Source organism: Gigantopelta aegis, chromosome 8, assembly GCF_016097555.1.
Source record: "Gigantopelta aegis isolate Gae_Host chromosome 8, Gae_host_genome, whole genome shotgun sequence".
Classification (NCBI taxonomy): Eukaryota; Metazoa; Mollusca; class Gastropoda; order Neomphalida; family Peltospiridae; genus Gigantopelta; species Gigantopelta aegis.
In genome coordinates, this window is record NC_054706.1 from 14,798,070 (window position 1) to 14,814,817 (window position 16,748).

The 16,748-nt window shown below is 36.1% G+C and overlaps 2 protein-coding genes across 2 annotated transcripts; one reads left to right on the top strand and one right to left on the bottom strand.

Annotated features, from left to right (window-relative positions):
• The first annotated feature begins 5,955 nt into the window (after nt 1-5,955).
• LOC121379493 (zinc finger MYM-type protein 1-like) lies at nt 5,956-7,446 on the top strand. The gene has a single exon (XM_041508138.1). The coding sequence runs from the start codon at nt 5,956-5,958 to the stop codon at nt 7,444-7,446; it is 1,491 nt and encodes a 496-aa protein (XP_041364072.1).
• A 716-nt stretch (nt 7,447-8,162) lies between these two features.
• LOC121378232 lies at nt 8,163-16,444 on the bottom strand. Its single transcript, XM_041506312.1, has 3 exons — nt 16,388-16,444; nt 15,375-15,483; nt 8,163-12,134 (listed from the first exon to the last, which is right to left on the bottom strand). The coding sequence occupies exons 1-3, from the start codon at nt 16,395-16,397 to the stop codon at nt 11,840-11,842; spliced, it is 414 nt and encodes a 137-aa protein (XP_041362246.1). The 5' UTR covers nt 16,398-16,444; the 3' UTR covers nt 8,163-11,839.
• Between the last annotated feature and the right edge of the window lie 304 nt (nt 16,445-16,748).

Here is a 16,748-nt window from a genome sequence, read left to right on the forward strand (position 1 = left end):
TGCCATGGCCAATTTTAGCAATGGAAACTTGAGGGACACCAACTTCAAAATGTAATAACTTAATCAAATTCTGGAATTTCTTCATACAATGAGCAGTTATTTTTTCTTCTACATATGTTCTATCTGCACAGTGTTGTCTTGGAAAGATTTTGAAATATTTAAAGGAAAACAAATCAATCATTAGATTTTACTTCATTTTTAATTAAATATTAAACCTAAATTTAAATTTAAAAAAAATTTAAAATCTAAAACTGTAAAATTTTGCATTTTAGATATGATAAGTGGAGGCTTATTAAAGATATGGTGACTGAATTCATGGTACATTATTAGAAATGTGTCAGAGGGATGGTGAAAGTCACAAAATTGGGGCCATTTGCAACACATTTTTACACACTAATTTCAGGGAAAATTAGACATGATAGGCCTCAGATTCAATTTTGAGCTGCTGTATTTACTTAATCTACTTCATTTACTGTATTAGACATGTAGCCACTTTGTAAAAGGCAAAACAGTCCTTATAAATGCATATTAATATGAATATGCCCTACAGATATTACTTAGGTATACACCATGTTTTTTGTTGATGACAACTTTGAAAATGAAGATTTTGTCACAAAATGCTGATATAAATCCTACCAAGAGGTACTTGCACCATATTTTTCAGTTTCCAGTGATAACTGTTAACAAGTGTAGTCATGTGCCAGTGTCTTGGATACCTCAGTGTAGTATTTCTTGATTGGAAGGATGTTTGTAGTAATGACCACTGAATATGCATTATGGATTATTCTGCCATATGTATTACAAACCAAATGTTAACCTTTTTGGCACATTTTCTGCAATAAACTTGACAAGTATACCAGCATCTGATTACTGAACACAATAAATACATTCAGACAGCATAGAATATTAGCCTATTAGATTTTCTAAGGATAAAAGACCATTTTTGAAAAATGACTGAAGTGTGTAATTTACATAAATGTAGGTGAAATGTATTATTAGAGTACTTAATCTTGTTAAAAACTGTATACTATTTATTTAAAGTGTTTAATTACATTTAGTAGTGATATATTCATTATATTTAGATCTTCTGTCCAATTGCAATAATTGAGAAACTCATTAAAATTCAATATGTAAACAAAATTAAAATCTCAATATTGACTAACAAAATCCAACTTTTGCTCTTTTTTACCAAATTATTAGCTCAAAACTGTTAAAAAATATTGCAACAACCTGTAGTAACATCAGAGGTCATTTTATGCTATTTTGGAGGATACTGAAATTTAAAAGTTGAAAATTTTAATTTTAATTTTTAATAAATTAAAAAAAAAAGTTTTTTAATTTAATAAAATATTGAGAAAATAAATAAATGAGTTTTCATATTCCTTGTGGTATTCACAATCAGTCTGTGTAATTTCACCTCTCTGGTTATAATACTTTCATCAGAATCAAGCATTTAACCGGTGTAGTGTGTGAACTATATCAGGCCTCAGACCACAATTAATTTCGCTATATGTTTCTATATAGCCTTAGTGGCTATAACATTTTTATTAATATCAGAAGGCCCGTGAAGTTTTGTATGTACCTTTGCCTGCATGGGGGACACATACCCTGAAAAGGACAACCCCTGTTGTCCAGCTGTTTCTCCCAGCATATTGGTTTAAACAGACACACCCGCTAAACCAGGCCGGAGTACACCCATTTTACACAAAAAGCACTACTTTTGCATGGGCCGGAATTACCACAAACAAGTCTTTAATGTCAACAAGTTACACGTTTACAAACTACATGCTATCCCCTGTCATTTCAGTCAAACAGTTGCCACTTCATAGCTGTCTGCCATGAAATAATCACAGTCAAACAGCAGACTACTTGCGCGGTCAAACTTCCGGATTTTCGACAACCAAATGGGAAGATAACCGTAATCTGAGGCCAGATATGGCTTTCTTTAATATGGTGGCAGCCATCTTGAAAAATGGCCACCATGCGAAAAGCACGGAGTTTTGAACGTGTCATCAGGTGGTTTCATGATCCCCACACCATAATGATTAAGTCTAGCCCTGTGAACTAATGTTACCCTGCCGGTACCAGTACCCCCAATTTAGGTGGCCCTGTTTGCAGGACTAAAGGTTTTAAATATAAATACGACAGCAACATGATAATATTATAGTTGTGTTTAGGTACACTGTATATTTAAAGACAGCTACGTATGAGTATTTCCTATTAACTCCTAGGCTGAATCCACTTAAGCACATTGTGCAATAAATCATCGGCTATTGGATGGCAAACATTTGGTAATTGTAATTGTCACACATTGTCTTCAGAGGAAATCCTCTAGTTTTCCATTAGTAGCAAGGGATCTTTGGATGCACTTTCTCACATACAGGACAGCATATACCACAGCCTTTGATATACTAGTAGTGGGGCACTGGCTGGGACTGGGGAAAGCCAATCTGAGAATGGGTCTACAGAGGGGATTCGATCTTTCGACCCAAGCACCTCAGGAGTACACCTGTACTGTCCCTCAACGTGGTGCAGGGGTGGCAACATTCTTGAGGGTTTCCTTGAGAGGCGAATACAACACATATAAGGTATCGCTTGGTAACTTAAAACACGTTCTTTAACGGGCGGGGTCTTTTGAGGTAGCCTAAAATGTCCGATTCTGCAACATGTACGTTACTTGTATTTGTTAATGTGTATGTGTGTGTACACACATATATCGGGTGTTCCCCCCAAAAATCGACAACCCTACAAATATATAATTATTTTAAAAGTATAGGAACTGTCACTTTGGTATGTCACACCAATTACTACCTTCAGTGAAAATATAAGGCTCATAGGTCTAATAGTTAAAATAGCAACAGATTCAAAATTGTAAGTAAAATATATGCCAACCCCCCCCCCCCCCCCCCCCCCCCCACACACACACCAACAACGATAACCTTACTGACAGGCTTTTTCCCCCATGAGGAAACAAATTTTCTTTCTTCCCGTTTTTCTCTTATTTTGTCGTTTAGTTCATTATTCTTGAAAACTGCCCGTTCCGTAAACAAAATGTTACTTAGCTTTCAGCGTCGCATTTGTTTCATTTACATTATATCGTAAATTTTGAGTTGCGACTATTCTGAAGAAAATCCACAAACAGTAATACCACTTGCTGGTAAAGGAGATCCATCGGCCTCCTATGTAATATGCTGTGTATAATGGATGGGATTAAGAGTGACAAGGGTAGCGTTATTCCAGGCTTGCTAACGGAAAGAAGAGGTGTACTTGTCTATCAACACTCGGCACATTTTCAACTACAGTTATTTAGTGTCTAACATATCATGGAAGTTTGTTTTATATTTGGTCGAGAGGTCGAGAGAGTTTGTTTTGTTTAGCGACACTATTAGAGCACATTGATGTATTAATCATCGGCTATTGGATATCAAACATTTCGTAATTCCGACTTGTCACCAGAGGAAACTTGCTACATTTGTTCTAATGCAGCAAGAGATATTTTATTATACGCACCATCCCACAGACAGGATAGCACATACTATGGCCTTTGATATACCAACGTGGTGCACTGGCTGGAACGAGAGAGAGAGAGAGAGAGAGAGAGAGAGAGAGAGAGAGAGAGAGAGAGAGAGAGAGAGAGAGAGAGAGAGAGATAGACTGACTTCTGCCTCCACAGACTATTCATCAGAAAAAGCAACCAAGGATTGTTTTTATATTAACAGGAGAGCGCAATCGATTGACCGAAATGCAGTATACTTTACGGAATGGTACCTTGCCTTGTGACGACGACATCAGGTGCTCACTCTACCACCGAGGTACACCCTGTTACTAGGCATGAGCCAATTTCAAGACATAGCGTTAACGTTTTGCGTTAGCTACATTTTGTAGCTTATCTAACAATTTACAAATAATAATATTTAGACAAATGCTTTCCATAGATATCTACTTTGAATAAGAGCTTTCTATTTCAAAACATAATACACACCCTGATATATTGCTTTAAGTAAAGATGGAATCATATGAAATAACAATTTATAAGCTGTTTGTTTCAGATACAAGAAGAGTTTTGGACTACCATAAATCCAGACAAAAATTGTAATCCAAATTTCAGTAGCACCCAGAATATTTCACGCAGCTAGTACACGGATACTTACAGAAATTCATTGGACAGATGAACCAACATTTTATTTCAAGTTCTGTCGCATATCTCACCAATGGCAGGTGTAGTCTTATTTAATTCACCATTCAAGGTTAGGTGCACTTCGAACTTTGACCTAGTGAGAAGTAATTTGGTACACTGCTACCTTCAGTTTCCTACACACCCGTGCATGGGCGTCAATCGGTGGGGGACAGGGGGGACACGTCCCCCTCACTTTTCAGCTTGGGGGGGGGGGGACAGCATAGGAAATGTCCCCCCCCCCCAATTTTTTCAGACGAAACAAATATTTTCTAGTATATATAGCGTAACTGATCACCATTTGGCATTTCGCCTTGGAGTGCCGGCTCTTATGTTCCTACACTAGACTGGTAGTAAATATACTAATTATTTTACAATCTATTTGTAGTAGTTTTTATTTTAAACCTTGAAAATAGTTGAAGATATCCCCAAATAAATCACAAATATTCATTGTGCCCACTATATAATAAAATTATTAAAATAACTATTTACCGAAATACTTTATTTCCTGATATTTCCTGCCATGCGCAGAGCACCGCAGACCACAGGAAACTACAAGAGAGTAGACTGAGCCAGCTTACTGTATACGAGTATGAATGAACATGTCGAGCTCAGATTAAACATCAAACACCACACTGTCTGACTTAGAACACTTCTCACACCAATCGTAATTGGCTTTAAATAAACGTCTTGTCATCAGTTGTCTCGCCAATAGGATACCGCCTTATCCACTTGCAATTGAGTTTCACGTTATGCTCCGGCGATTTTAAGCAACTCGAAGCCGATGTTAAACTTTTAATTAACAACAATAACAAAATTTTCGCAAACCAGATTTGCTAAAACATGAAAATAAAAACACGCCCATTTCAAATTTACCAAACCTCGAAAATGAAAAACCTCGAAATGTTTCCGGTTATACGGTATCTAAATATGCGTTATTGGTTAAGTAAAAATAACTATTAAAACTTAATGGTTCTTTCTTTTATACTGAAATTGACTAATTGGTTTCGAACTTCATATAAATAACAGGTATTGCTGATTTACTCTTAGCATTATGTCACTAAGTGTATATGCTATTTTGAATAATAATATATATGTTCTCTCTCTCTCTCTCTCTCTCTCTCTCTCTCTCTCTCTCTCTCCTTTCATCATCAATAGAAATATCAATCTATAAACTTAGGTAGTGATGTGTAATTTGAAATAATTATACCCAAGTGTTGGGGCAGAAAGTCTATAAAAATGTAACACCAGAAATGTTCAGTACTGGCGTCTACTTTTGTATAATTTGAAAAACCCAATAAAAGACATTTGAAATTAATAATAAAATAAAACACGTAAAGGAAAGACGGAACGAAAGTTATATAAATAATGGTTACTAGCGATATTTGTTAATTTGTCAAGTAAATAATATTGTTTAATTATTATTATTTTTTTTTATTCTGAAAAAAATGCGTTTATTTTATTTTGAAACAAGGACATCGGATCAAACTACCAATAGCGCATGCGCGCTAGGTAGATGATGGTCACTAGTTTAGTTGTTATAGACCGGCCGTGGTTATATCGTCGGAAAAACAACTACTCCAGTCTCCAGGAAGCTAATAACGAATATTTTGCATACAATGTATTCGTCAATTATCATTGTACCCATAGGCTTATATCCGGTTATTTTGACATGCTATTTGATACAATTCGAATTTGATGAATTACACGCAGGTTATTTGGCAAACTGCATCGTCCAGGACGAAACGCTAACGGAGATAGTATACCGTAGAAAAACTACCATGGACATTAAAAAGTTCTTCACTGCCATACCACGCCATGCCCAGACTCTGTTGCGAGTAGGGACGACACCGGATTCAAATGTCAAAGTTGTTGGTGAAGATGTTAAAGAAAAAACAGAGAAAAGAGTCACTTCTCAGACACGGTTGCCCATCTTACCGCCAGTGCCGTACCAGCCACGGGACGTCAACTGCATGCCGGTGCAACGGCTCGCTAAACGAACGCTATGTTTTCAGCGCGCGTGGTTCGATAGCTTTCCATGGCTCCACTTTGACGCTAACGTTAGCGGAGTACTCTGCTTTACTTGTGCTAAAGCAGCATGCATGGACTTGGCCGGCATGGCGCGGTATTCAGAGGACACATTTGTTTCCAAGGGATTTTGCAACTGGAAGAAGGCAATTGAGAAATTCAAAATCCACGAAAAGACATCTGCACATATGATTTCTCATAACAACCTGAAATTCCGGTCTTCCAACAACAACGTTGACGCACAGTTAAGTACGCACCATCTTGAAGAACAAACGAAGGCGCGCAACGCTCTGCTGAAGATTGTGACGACCGTCCAGTATCTAGCGCAGCAGGGACTGGCAATACGCGGCAAAGAGTCAAGCGACGGTAACTTCATGAAGTTGTTAGAGCTGCGGAGCAACGATGACGTCGTGTTACAGAGGTGGTTGACACGCACAACTTCATACACAAGCGTTGCCGTGCAAAACGAACTGTTAAAAATCATGGCACACATGGTGCTGCGAAATATTTGCAAGAACGTGGGCCTTTTTGCAGTCATTGTCGACGGAACCCAAGACATCCAAGGCGTTGAACAGGAGGCAATATGCGTGCGATATATAGACGACGCTTACGACGTTCACGAGGACTTTATCGGTCTGTACAGCGTATCTGAGATGACTGGTGCCAGCCTCAGCAATATGCTGAAAGACGCGTTGCTCAGACTCGACCTCCCAATCACGCATCTGAGAGCGCAAACGTATGACGGAGCCAGCAATATGTCGGGCAAATACCAAGGCTGCCAAGCACTGATCAAGAAAGTACAACCACTGGCAAACTACACGCATTGCGGTGCACACATCACGCACCTCATCTGTGCGAAGGCCATCGAGAGTGCACCGTTCCTTCGCGATGCTCTTAACGTGGTGCAGGAACTGGGCGGCTTCTACAACTCATCAGGCAAATTTAAAAATGTGTATCTCGATCTGCAAGTTATGGATGATAGCCCTTCCCCTTCACGCCTGAAGCCGCTTTGTCCAACAAGCTGGCTGTCACGTGGGATTGCCGTTAGAGCCGTCCTTAGCAACTACGCACACGTGCTGGAGGCACTGAATGAGGCATCATCTACATTTGGCAGCAGCACAGCAGACGTGATGGTCCGTCATGTGCACAGAAATCGTCTTGCCGAGTGCACTGCACGAGATATCGCAATTAAATTTGTCGATGGATCGAGCGATACACGGCGTAGTGTTTTTGGGAAATTTTAGACCATTAAAGACTTGTTGGAATACCATCAGTGGCACCATTGTTTTTATTCATGTTCATTATTTGTACTTGAATTAAGAAATTTGACCAATAAAGTTATATTGTATCTATATACCATTTGTTCAGTTTAGTCACAATAATTAAGGCGAAAAATATTTTGTCAGAAAGCAGCTCGGCTAGCCAGCAGAAAACACCTCAGAACAGCCCTAGAAGGGGTCAATTTTCCAAAATTTTCGGGGGGAGGGCACCCAGACCCCCCGCCACGGACTTCACGCCTGCGGCGCTCGCGGTGGCGGGCTTCGCCAGACACCTCGACCCCCACCCCCCCTTGCAAAAAAAACTAAAATTATATGTATATGTATCGGTCCCCCCCCACTTTTAAAACCGGATCGACGCCTATGCACCCGTGTAAGAGAAAAAAAACCCCTAAAAACCAAACCCCAGACACACAAAAAGAAAGAAAACGTTTAACTTACAACTCGTTGTTTCAAAACGTATCCATCCCGATTTCGCTCATTAGTAGATATGTTTTTTTTTTTAAAACAACTCGTAAGATAAATGGTATCCACCTGCCCCACTCATGTAGTAATCTCTATCTGTATGCCATTATTAATTTAGCCAATTTGTAATCTGTGCAGTCAAGTATCTGTATTTTCTCTTAACCCTGACACTGCAGCATTCCAACTGCTTTTGCTGAGGGACAACACAAAACACACTTTCTGAATATTAATTTTATTAATAGAGAAATGTAAGTACATAAAAATATAAAGGTATGCTTAGATAATGTGGTAAATGTGATATACAATCTATTGGCCTTTGATAAACAAAAATATTTTCATCTAAACAAACAAATTTAACATTAATAAGGACTTTTACTGTAAATAAAAACAACCTGGTATCTTAAAATACTAGTCTACATTTTAAGTAACAAAGCCTAAAATGATTTGATCAATTGTCACAAAACAATGATAATAGACAGTGTCTGTTTACCAAGAAACAAGTATCATAAAACATTAATAATAATAGACAATATCTGTTTACCAAGTAACAAGCTGTGACAAAACATTGATAATAATAGACAATATCTGTTTACCAAGTAACAATCTGTCACAAAATATTGATAATAATAGACAATATCTGTTTACCAAGTAACAAGCTGTGACAAAACATTGATCATAATAGACAGTATCTGTTTACCAAGTAACAATCTGTCACAAAATATTGATAATAATAGACAATATCTGTTTACCAAGTAACAAGCTGTGACAAAACATTGATAATGATAGACAATATCGGTTTACCAAGTAACAAGCTGTGACAAAACATTAATTGCAACGGATAATATCTGTTCACCAAGAAAACAAGCTATAATAAAACAATAATAATAGGCAATGTGCTAAGAAATAAACAATCATAAAACATTCCTAATAATAGTATCTGTTTTTGAAGAAACAGCAATAGGCCACACTTACCATAAGGTCCAGTACTAGTTCTTTGAAAGCCACAGTCATTGGTCTTCAAAACATTTACATTCCAGTCTCTGCTTTGCACTTAGGGTTGTAGTTCAAGCCCAAGTTGCACCAGTAAAGGCATAATGAATTCATTTTGGAAGAATAGTTTCAATGCATTAAGAGGAAAATAGAGCGTAATTTAGTAGTTTAGGTTTGTCCAGAGGACAACTAAGAGCTCACACTGACAAAAGAAAGAGGCTACCACATTCCACCTCCACCCACTAACTTCTTCAAGTGTAAAATAAAAAAAGTATAGAATTTTAATTCCATACTTCTTGGGGGAGGCTGTCTTTTTTTCTAAAATCTTTTTGTTTTTTAAAATATAATATATTGTGAAGTAATGTCACCTTTTCAGGCCTCGAACTTAACAATTTGTCTCCCATGGCAATTTAAAAAACAATTTGGCATTAAATGAAATGTCATCTATTATATTTTTGGATCTGTTTAACAGTCCTTTGCCAAATTTGACAACTGCCAATTTTAAAAACAACTGGTAAATTTTATTTTAATTTTGCAAAATAATTGTTTAGTCATGGAAAATGAGTGTGCTTAGACCATTTTCTGGGAAAAATTGTTTGACATTGCAGTTTATTTTGTGTTCATCAATCTGTATACTAGTAATTATGGTAACAAATGACTACGGACTAAGACGTAAGCGTCGCATGCTGTTATCTCATTTTATATACATGTACATCAACAATATGTAAAAAAGATCTAAGATTATACTATTTTATATAGGCTAAAATCTAAATACTTATATATTAACATATCTAGTCAGTGATATACAAATTGATTAGTAAACAATACATATGAACACGTAATATTTGAATAAAGCTCATTTGAATAAAGCTTATCAACTCTTTAAAATACATTACCACAGACACTGTGCATACCTGGCTTTCATTTAAATGACATACTAGTAGAACCAGGATATGCCATCATTAACTTCTAAATAATTCTTGATCTGCTAATGTAACAGTACACTAGTAAATGCCTACCATATTTGATGAAAAGTATATTTCAGGTTGTGAAAATTAGTTGATTTTTAAGGTTTTAAATTTTTGGTACTGGTTTCAATATATTAAACCAAATCCTTTAATGATAAATATGGAAGCAGAAAAACATAAAATTGGTGGTTCTACATTGGTTTGATGAAATATATGCACACTTTCTGTCTAACTGTACAAACTGTGACATCAGTCACTGATATTAGTCTCTTAGTTTATGACAAGTTCTATGCAAAACTAGTTTGTACAGTGTGTTGTCGATAGGATTCTTAGGCCCACTTTCCATTAAAGCGATTCTGTACACATTTTGATAGGATTCTTAGGCCCACTTTCTATTAAAGCGATTCTGTGCACGTTTTGGTAGGATTCTTAGGCCCACTTTCTATTAAAGCGATTCTGTGCATGTTTTGATAGGATTCTTATTCCCACTTTCCATTAAAGCGATTCTGTGCACGTTTCGATAGGATTCTTAGGCCCACTTTCCATCAAAGCGATTCTGTGCACGTTTCAATAGGATTCTTAGGCCCACTTTCTATTAAAGCGATTCTGTGCATGATTTATCATGTGCAAATGTGCTTTTCTGTATCTGTGTTTTCACAAGCTGATTACAATACAAAATTTTACATTCTCAGTTTACTTCAAGCCAAAAGTAAACGCTTCACACTATGACGTCACCGCATGTATATGGAAACGGTACTACGTAACTGCATTGTATCGATAAACTCATGCATGGAAATGCGTGCGAAATCACATTGATAGAAACCAAGCCTTACACTAAACACTTCACGCTATTATGTCACTGCGCGTACATGGAACAGGTACTATGTAACTGCACTGTATCAATAAACTCAAGCGTAGAAACACGTGCGAAATCGCATTGATAGAAACCAAGCCTTACACTAAACACTTCACGCTATTATGTCACTGCGCGTACATGGGACAGGTACTATGTAACTGCATTGTATAAATAAACTCAAGCGTAAAAACGCGTGCGAAATCGCATTAATGGGAAGAAAGCAGGCCTTACACTAAACAAGGACAAAAACACCAAACAAATGTGTCCAAAAAACATTTAACATACAAAATATTTAACCCTAATTTAAGTATTTTTAAACACTTGTTATTAATTTTTAAAACCTTTCACTTTTTGTCTTACCACATTTACAAGGAAGTGTTATTTGTGTTTAATATACATGTATTACAAACAGATATGCATCACTAAATAATACATAAAGACAAATATATGACTTTCTCTTTAACACCAATTTGATAAATGAGTATAATATGTACTGGTATTCAAATAATATTAATTTTAAAATATAGCAACATATTATTACTGTTCGTAAGACTACAAATTGCTTCCCCAGATTGCAAAGCATTATGTTACAATAAATGGAATCATTGTATTATTATACCCATCGTGTAAAATGGCTTGTTTATGAAGGGGTTAGTATAGTAGGGGAATGTCTCCAAACATTATTTTGGGGGTTATGGTCTAGCATTACATAATATCTGAACGACCCCTAAAGAAATTCTATTTAATTAGGTATTATGAAAATACCCACAATATAAAACTGATCTAAATAAAGTGATAAATGAAAATTTTGACCTGAATAATAAACACCAAGACAACAAAATAATTAATATACCCCATAGCCTCAAAAACGTACATATATATTACTTCCTAACAGTTATTTTTAAAATTAAATTGCAGGTAATTTGTTTGTTGAATTTCCACATTATTTCCAAGTTAGCTGTATTATTTATCCATTTCATATAGAAATGATACTGCATGGTATTGATTAATATAGAAATGTCATTGTACTCATCATTACTCTTTTTCAGGAGTTGTATTTACTGTCAGTGTCAGCTCAAGCCTAATCCACGAAGAGTCCTTGATGTTTGGGCGAAGTAGAACCAACAGTCGATCTGTAGACGCTGGGGTCTGTCAGATCGTCGTCTTCTTTAGGGGTCACAGCATTATATGGTCTGTCAAACATGCCACTTCCCATTGGGTCATAAAAGTCCATTACATCCCGGTTGTCATACACTGGATTCAAGTAGTGACTCTTGTGGGCCAGATATGGCACATGCTCCATAGCACTCATGAATGGTGCAGGTTCAGAGGTGTAACTTTGCATAGATTTCATGTATCTTTTTTTGTCCTTTTTCCTGTTGTGAAAAATATAATAATAATAATTTAAAAAAAAAAAGAAAACAAAGTAAAAAGAAAAAAAAGCAAACAAACAACCAAATAAATAAAAAGAATAATTATTAACATAAATAAAAAGGTGTATTCTAATTCACTCTACATATAACGCGAAATATGATTGGCTAATCAAATCCATTTGCAACAGTGTAATGAGCATGTATCTGTCGGAAATTTGGGGTTCCCCAAGAGCCTATTTGCATATTCATATGCTACTTCTTGCTGTTTATAGTTGGACGTACTTAATTACTTTTAAAATACCAACATTGAATCTTTTTCTGAAGCAAAATATGTGCTCCTCTAAATTTTATAACATAAATGCTGTTTATAAACGTTTGTGTGAATTCATGTGTGTGATGCTAACAGGAATGAGAAAATAAGTAACACCAACTATGCCGAATTATGGATCTTCGTTATCGAGCACCAATTGTCGTGAATTGTATTAGGAATAAAGGAAATTGATAATAATGGCTGGTATTGTCGTTAATAAAACAATAAAATACACAAACAATGTTAGAAGCAACAGTTGTATTACATGTAAAAACATATATCATTATTTTATAAGGCAGATGACTTCAAAAATGATAGTACTTTAGTAGTGACCAGGTTTTTGTTAACGCTGCATTCATTCGGTAAAACTCAATTTGCGACTATAATCAGCATGAACGTGAATCAGCAAATGGTGAAATACAACATGGTTATCCTCTAATTCATTCAACAGTGATTAATAAAGTGATCTTGAATTGGACACAATCATGAATTGGACAACTTTGAAACGCTATAGCAGACATTAATTAAAGAATAAATTATAACGATGGAACTTCTGAGATTTGTCATTCATTCCAGCACTAGAAGTAATTCACCACAGAGGGAGTTTTGGCATAAGATACATTTAAAAAATTAGTTAAGTGTACTAAAAGCAACACTATATAAATATTTTGGATGAACATGGTATTTATTTTAAAGATATTAGTATACATATACTACACGCATCGAAACAAACACTGAAATGATCAAAACACAGGTAATGTAGTTTTAGTTTAATAAGATTTTGTGGGGAATGCAGTGTTGTTCTCGACTTTCTTGACATGTGGTAACACCCTAAAAACCTGACTGTTCTTAACTTCTTTCTTTTAAATTATTTTTGTGCTTATATTCAACTAAGGTTCAAGCACGCTGTCCTGGGCACACACCTCAGCTGTTCTTAACTAATTTCACTGTTTGTATTAGTAGCTCTTTTAATTTTGTTTCAAACTTAGGCCATCTGATCGGTCCAAGTCGGACAGTTCAAATTTATCGTCTGATAATAATGTAAATGTTCAGCTCAGTATCAAGTACTGCACCAACCACTAAGGCAGGTGATATAGTAAGAATTTTAAATGAATTGAAAATATGAGGTCTACAACTGTTATGTAGTTGATTGTATTATCTATACAGATTTGTTTTGTGCGTACTTGTGTGACATATAATAAATTAGTACATATTCGAGTAATAATGTGGATATTTTTTTACTCTAAATGTGAATAAACTCTGTCCCAACTTAAAAGGGAATGTGTCGGTTACATGATAGAATTTTGAGAATGACATATTTGCAACATACTTCTGTTAATAAAGTGCTTATTTAAAACAAAATATGCAAACTAATGTCTGAGGAATATCAGCTATTGTACAGCAGCTAGGGCTCAGAATAGGAAGTAAAATATGGACTGCCATTCTTGTTTTTCTAACAGCAGGCCAAAAGAAATATGTCCTGCTAAGAAACAAGACAGCACAGAGTTAGGAGTAGGATAGTGTTTGGAAAATTAGGACCTCTGAAATGTGTTTTAAAGCATTATGGAATTAAAAAATAACAGAATCATGATCTAAATAGCAGATGACATAATCGTCCTTATGTCTGTCTCTTCAAAAATTACCTGCATTTTTTTGGTACTGTTACCAGGTGAATCTCTATTTTACTGACTACCTTACGCGAGCTAAATGTTAGCTTGCAAATAGCTTGCATTGTTTGTACTACCTTGCGACAACCTAGCCACAAGCATGCATTTTTGTTTGGGTAAGTCTAAAAAAACTGACTGCTTTTTGGTTTTCGAGCCATGTATAGTAATCTTTTAATGCATCAAACATTAGTTGTATCAGCCAAAATTCCAACTTACAGATGTCCAACTCACAATAATTATATCCTAATTACTTAGAATTTCACCATCAATTTCTTTCTCTCTTTGAATATTGTCAGATTCCAACCACTACTCATATTATAAAGAGGCAGTCTCAAAGTTGCACTTGACCAAAAATATTTATTAATTTTTTATATTTATTTATTTATTTATTTGGTGTTATATAGTGATTACACCTTGAAGTACAAAACCATAAAAAATTACATCAAAATATTTTTATTTGCTACTATTTTATGAATTTATATTATTTCAAAATCCAATGTTGGGTGAATGGCAGGTTAACCTGTGATGATGAAGTTTGAATTTGAACTGCATCTCCATACTGACAAAGAACAGGCAGCCATTTTAATTTTTAATGGATGAACAATGAATATTTTCTATGTTCTTTATATTTCCGCTGGGAAACCACTGTTAATGCCATGTGGCAACACATCACATTAATTATACCTAATCTGAAGTTACAAATAACAAATACATGTAAAAAAACCCAACAACAAATAAACAACAAAAACAACTGGGCAAAATTTGTTACATGCAACTATAAGAATGCACTTTTAAAGATTATTCAAATGTACTGTTATCTGTGGGGAAAAGTGCAGATAAAGAAATTAATTACATTACACCCTACTGAATTTTTAAAGACCTGTTGATAAAATTATCAATCTGGGTAAATTAAGGGCATTTCTGCTTGTCCTGGTTTTTGTAACAGCTCAAAATTAATTTTATGATCCAAAACAGAAAGGGGAACAAATATTAATATCATTTATTTTGTATGACATCATACTGCAAAAGTTTCACTTGGTTACACTGATTATATACACTTTGCATAGCACATTATTTTATGACATTAAATGAAATAATTGGTTACTGCCTAAAATGGCTTTATCCTACCAAGTTTGAATGACAAATGCCATTCTTACATTCACAGGATGAAGCCAATATCTTCAGCAGTAAGAAATGGTAAATAAACTGTAACAGCCCGATATTTAACACTTGCTGGTAATTTGGGCCAGTGTTGTTAAGCCTTACCTTCTCATTACTACACATCCAATGACAATCAACATCACAAGGAGGAAGGCCCCTCCACCACCAATAGCAGCTCCTAGGATGTCTTTCAGCTCACTGTCTTTACTGGGATCTGGAAATAGAGAATCATACTCAAAACAACACCATTTCCATTTCAAATTATTTACGTGCTTATATTCAATTAAGGTTCAAGCATGCTGTCCTGGACACACACACCTCAGCTATCTGGGCTGTCTGTCCAGGACACTGGGCTAGTTGTTAGTGAGAGAGAAGAGGCTGTAGTGGCCTTACACCTACCCACTGAGTTGTTAAAACTCTCTCTGGGTGGGAACCGGTACCATGCTGCGAACCCTGTACCTACCAGCCTTATCTCAGATGGCTTAACTACAACACCACCAAGGCCGGTAAAGCAAATTAATTTTATTTTCATTTCAACTTATATTCATGCTTATATCCAATTAAGGATCAAGCATGCTGTCCCGGGTACACACCTCTGCTATCTGGGCTGTCTGTCCAAAACACTGGGTTATTTGTTAGTGATTGGTGAGAGAGAAGAGGGTGTAGTGGCCTTACACCTACCTATTGAGTCATAAAAACTCACTCTGGGTGTGAGTCAGTACTGGGCTGTGAACCCTGTACCTATCAGCCTTATGTTCGATGGCTTAACCACGACACCACCGAGGCTGGTAAAACACCACCAATAATAGAATACTTCTGAACATGTTACTATGGACATGTTAAACTAGTTACTAAGCTAAGCCTGGAAATAACTTGCGGCTTTCAGCATGCTGTGTTCGTTTGCATGCGGTTTCCGTCCTCTTCTTAGGTGTGTGGGTGTGGGTAAATTTTTTGGCATGCCCCCATCAGAGAACTGTTCTGTCCACGACAAGAACTCTTCCTATAAGCTTATGGGATGACTTTTATGGGGGAAGGGGCAGAAAGAATTTGCAATGTAATGTTTTGAGTGCACCAATTTCTGCTTTTAGACACACAATTCAGATTGTCTATAACTATACCTGATCGCATTTCACACACAGGCCCAGTGTATGGACTGGGACAAGAGCATGATACTTCAGATTGTCTATAACTATACCTGATCGCATTTCACACACAGGCCCAGTGTATGGACTGGGACAAGAGCATGATACTTTAGATTCAGATTTGACTGTGCAGGTTCCTCCATTCTGGCAGTAGTCCGACTCCGCTTCACATTTTGCTGAATTAATAATAATAAATATTGTGTGAACAAAATTAACAGAAGCTTTAATGCTACAATGTCGTTGTAGCAATACATAAGGAATAACACTAGGAGGCCCAACGGTGATATGAGGACTGCTGTTAAATTTAGAAATATACCACCATTCCTCCCCACGGTAG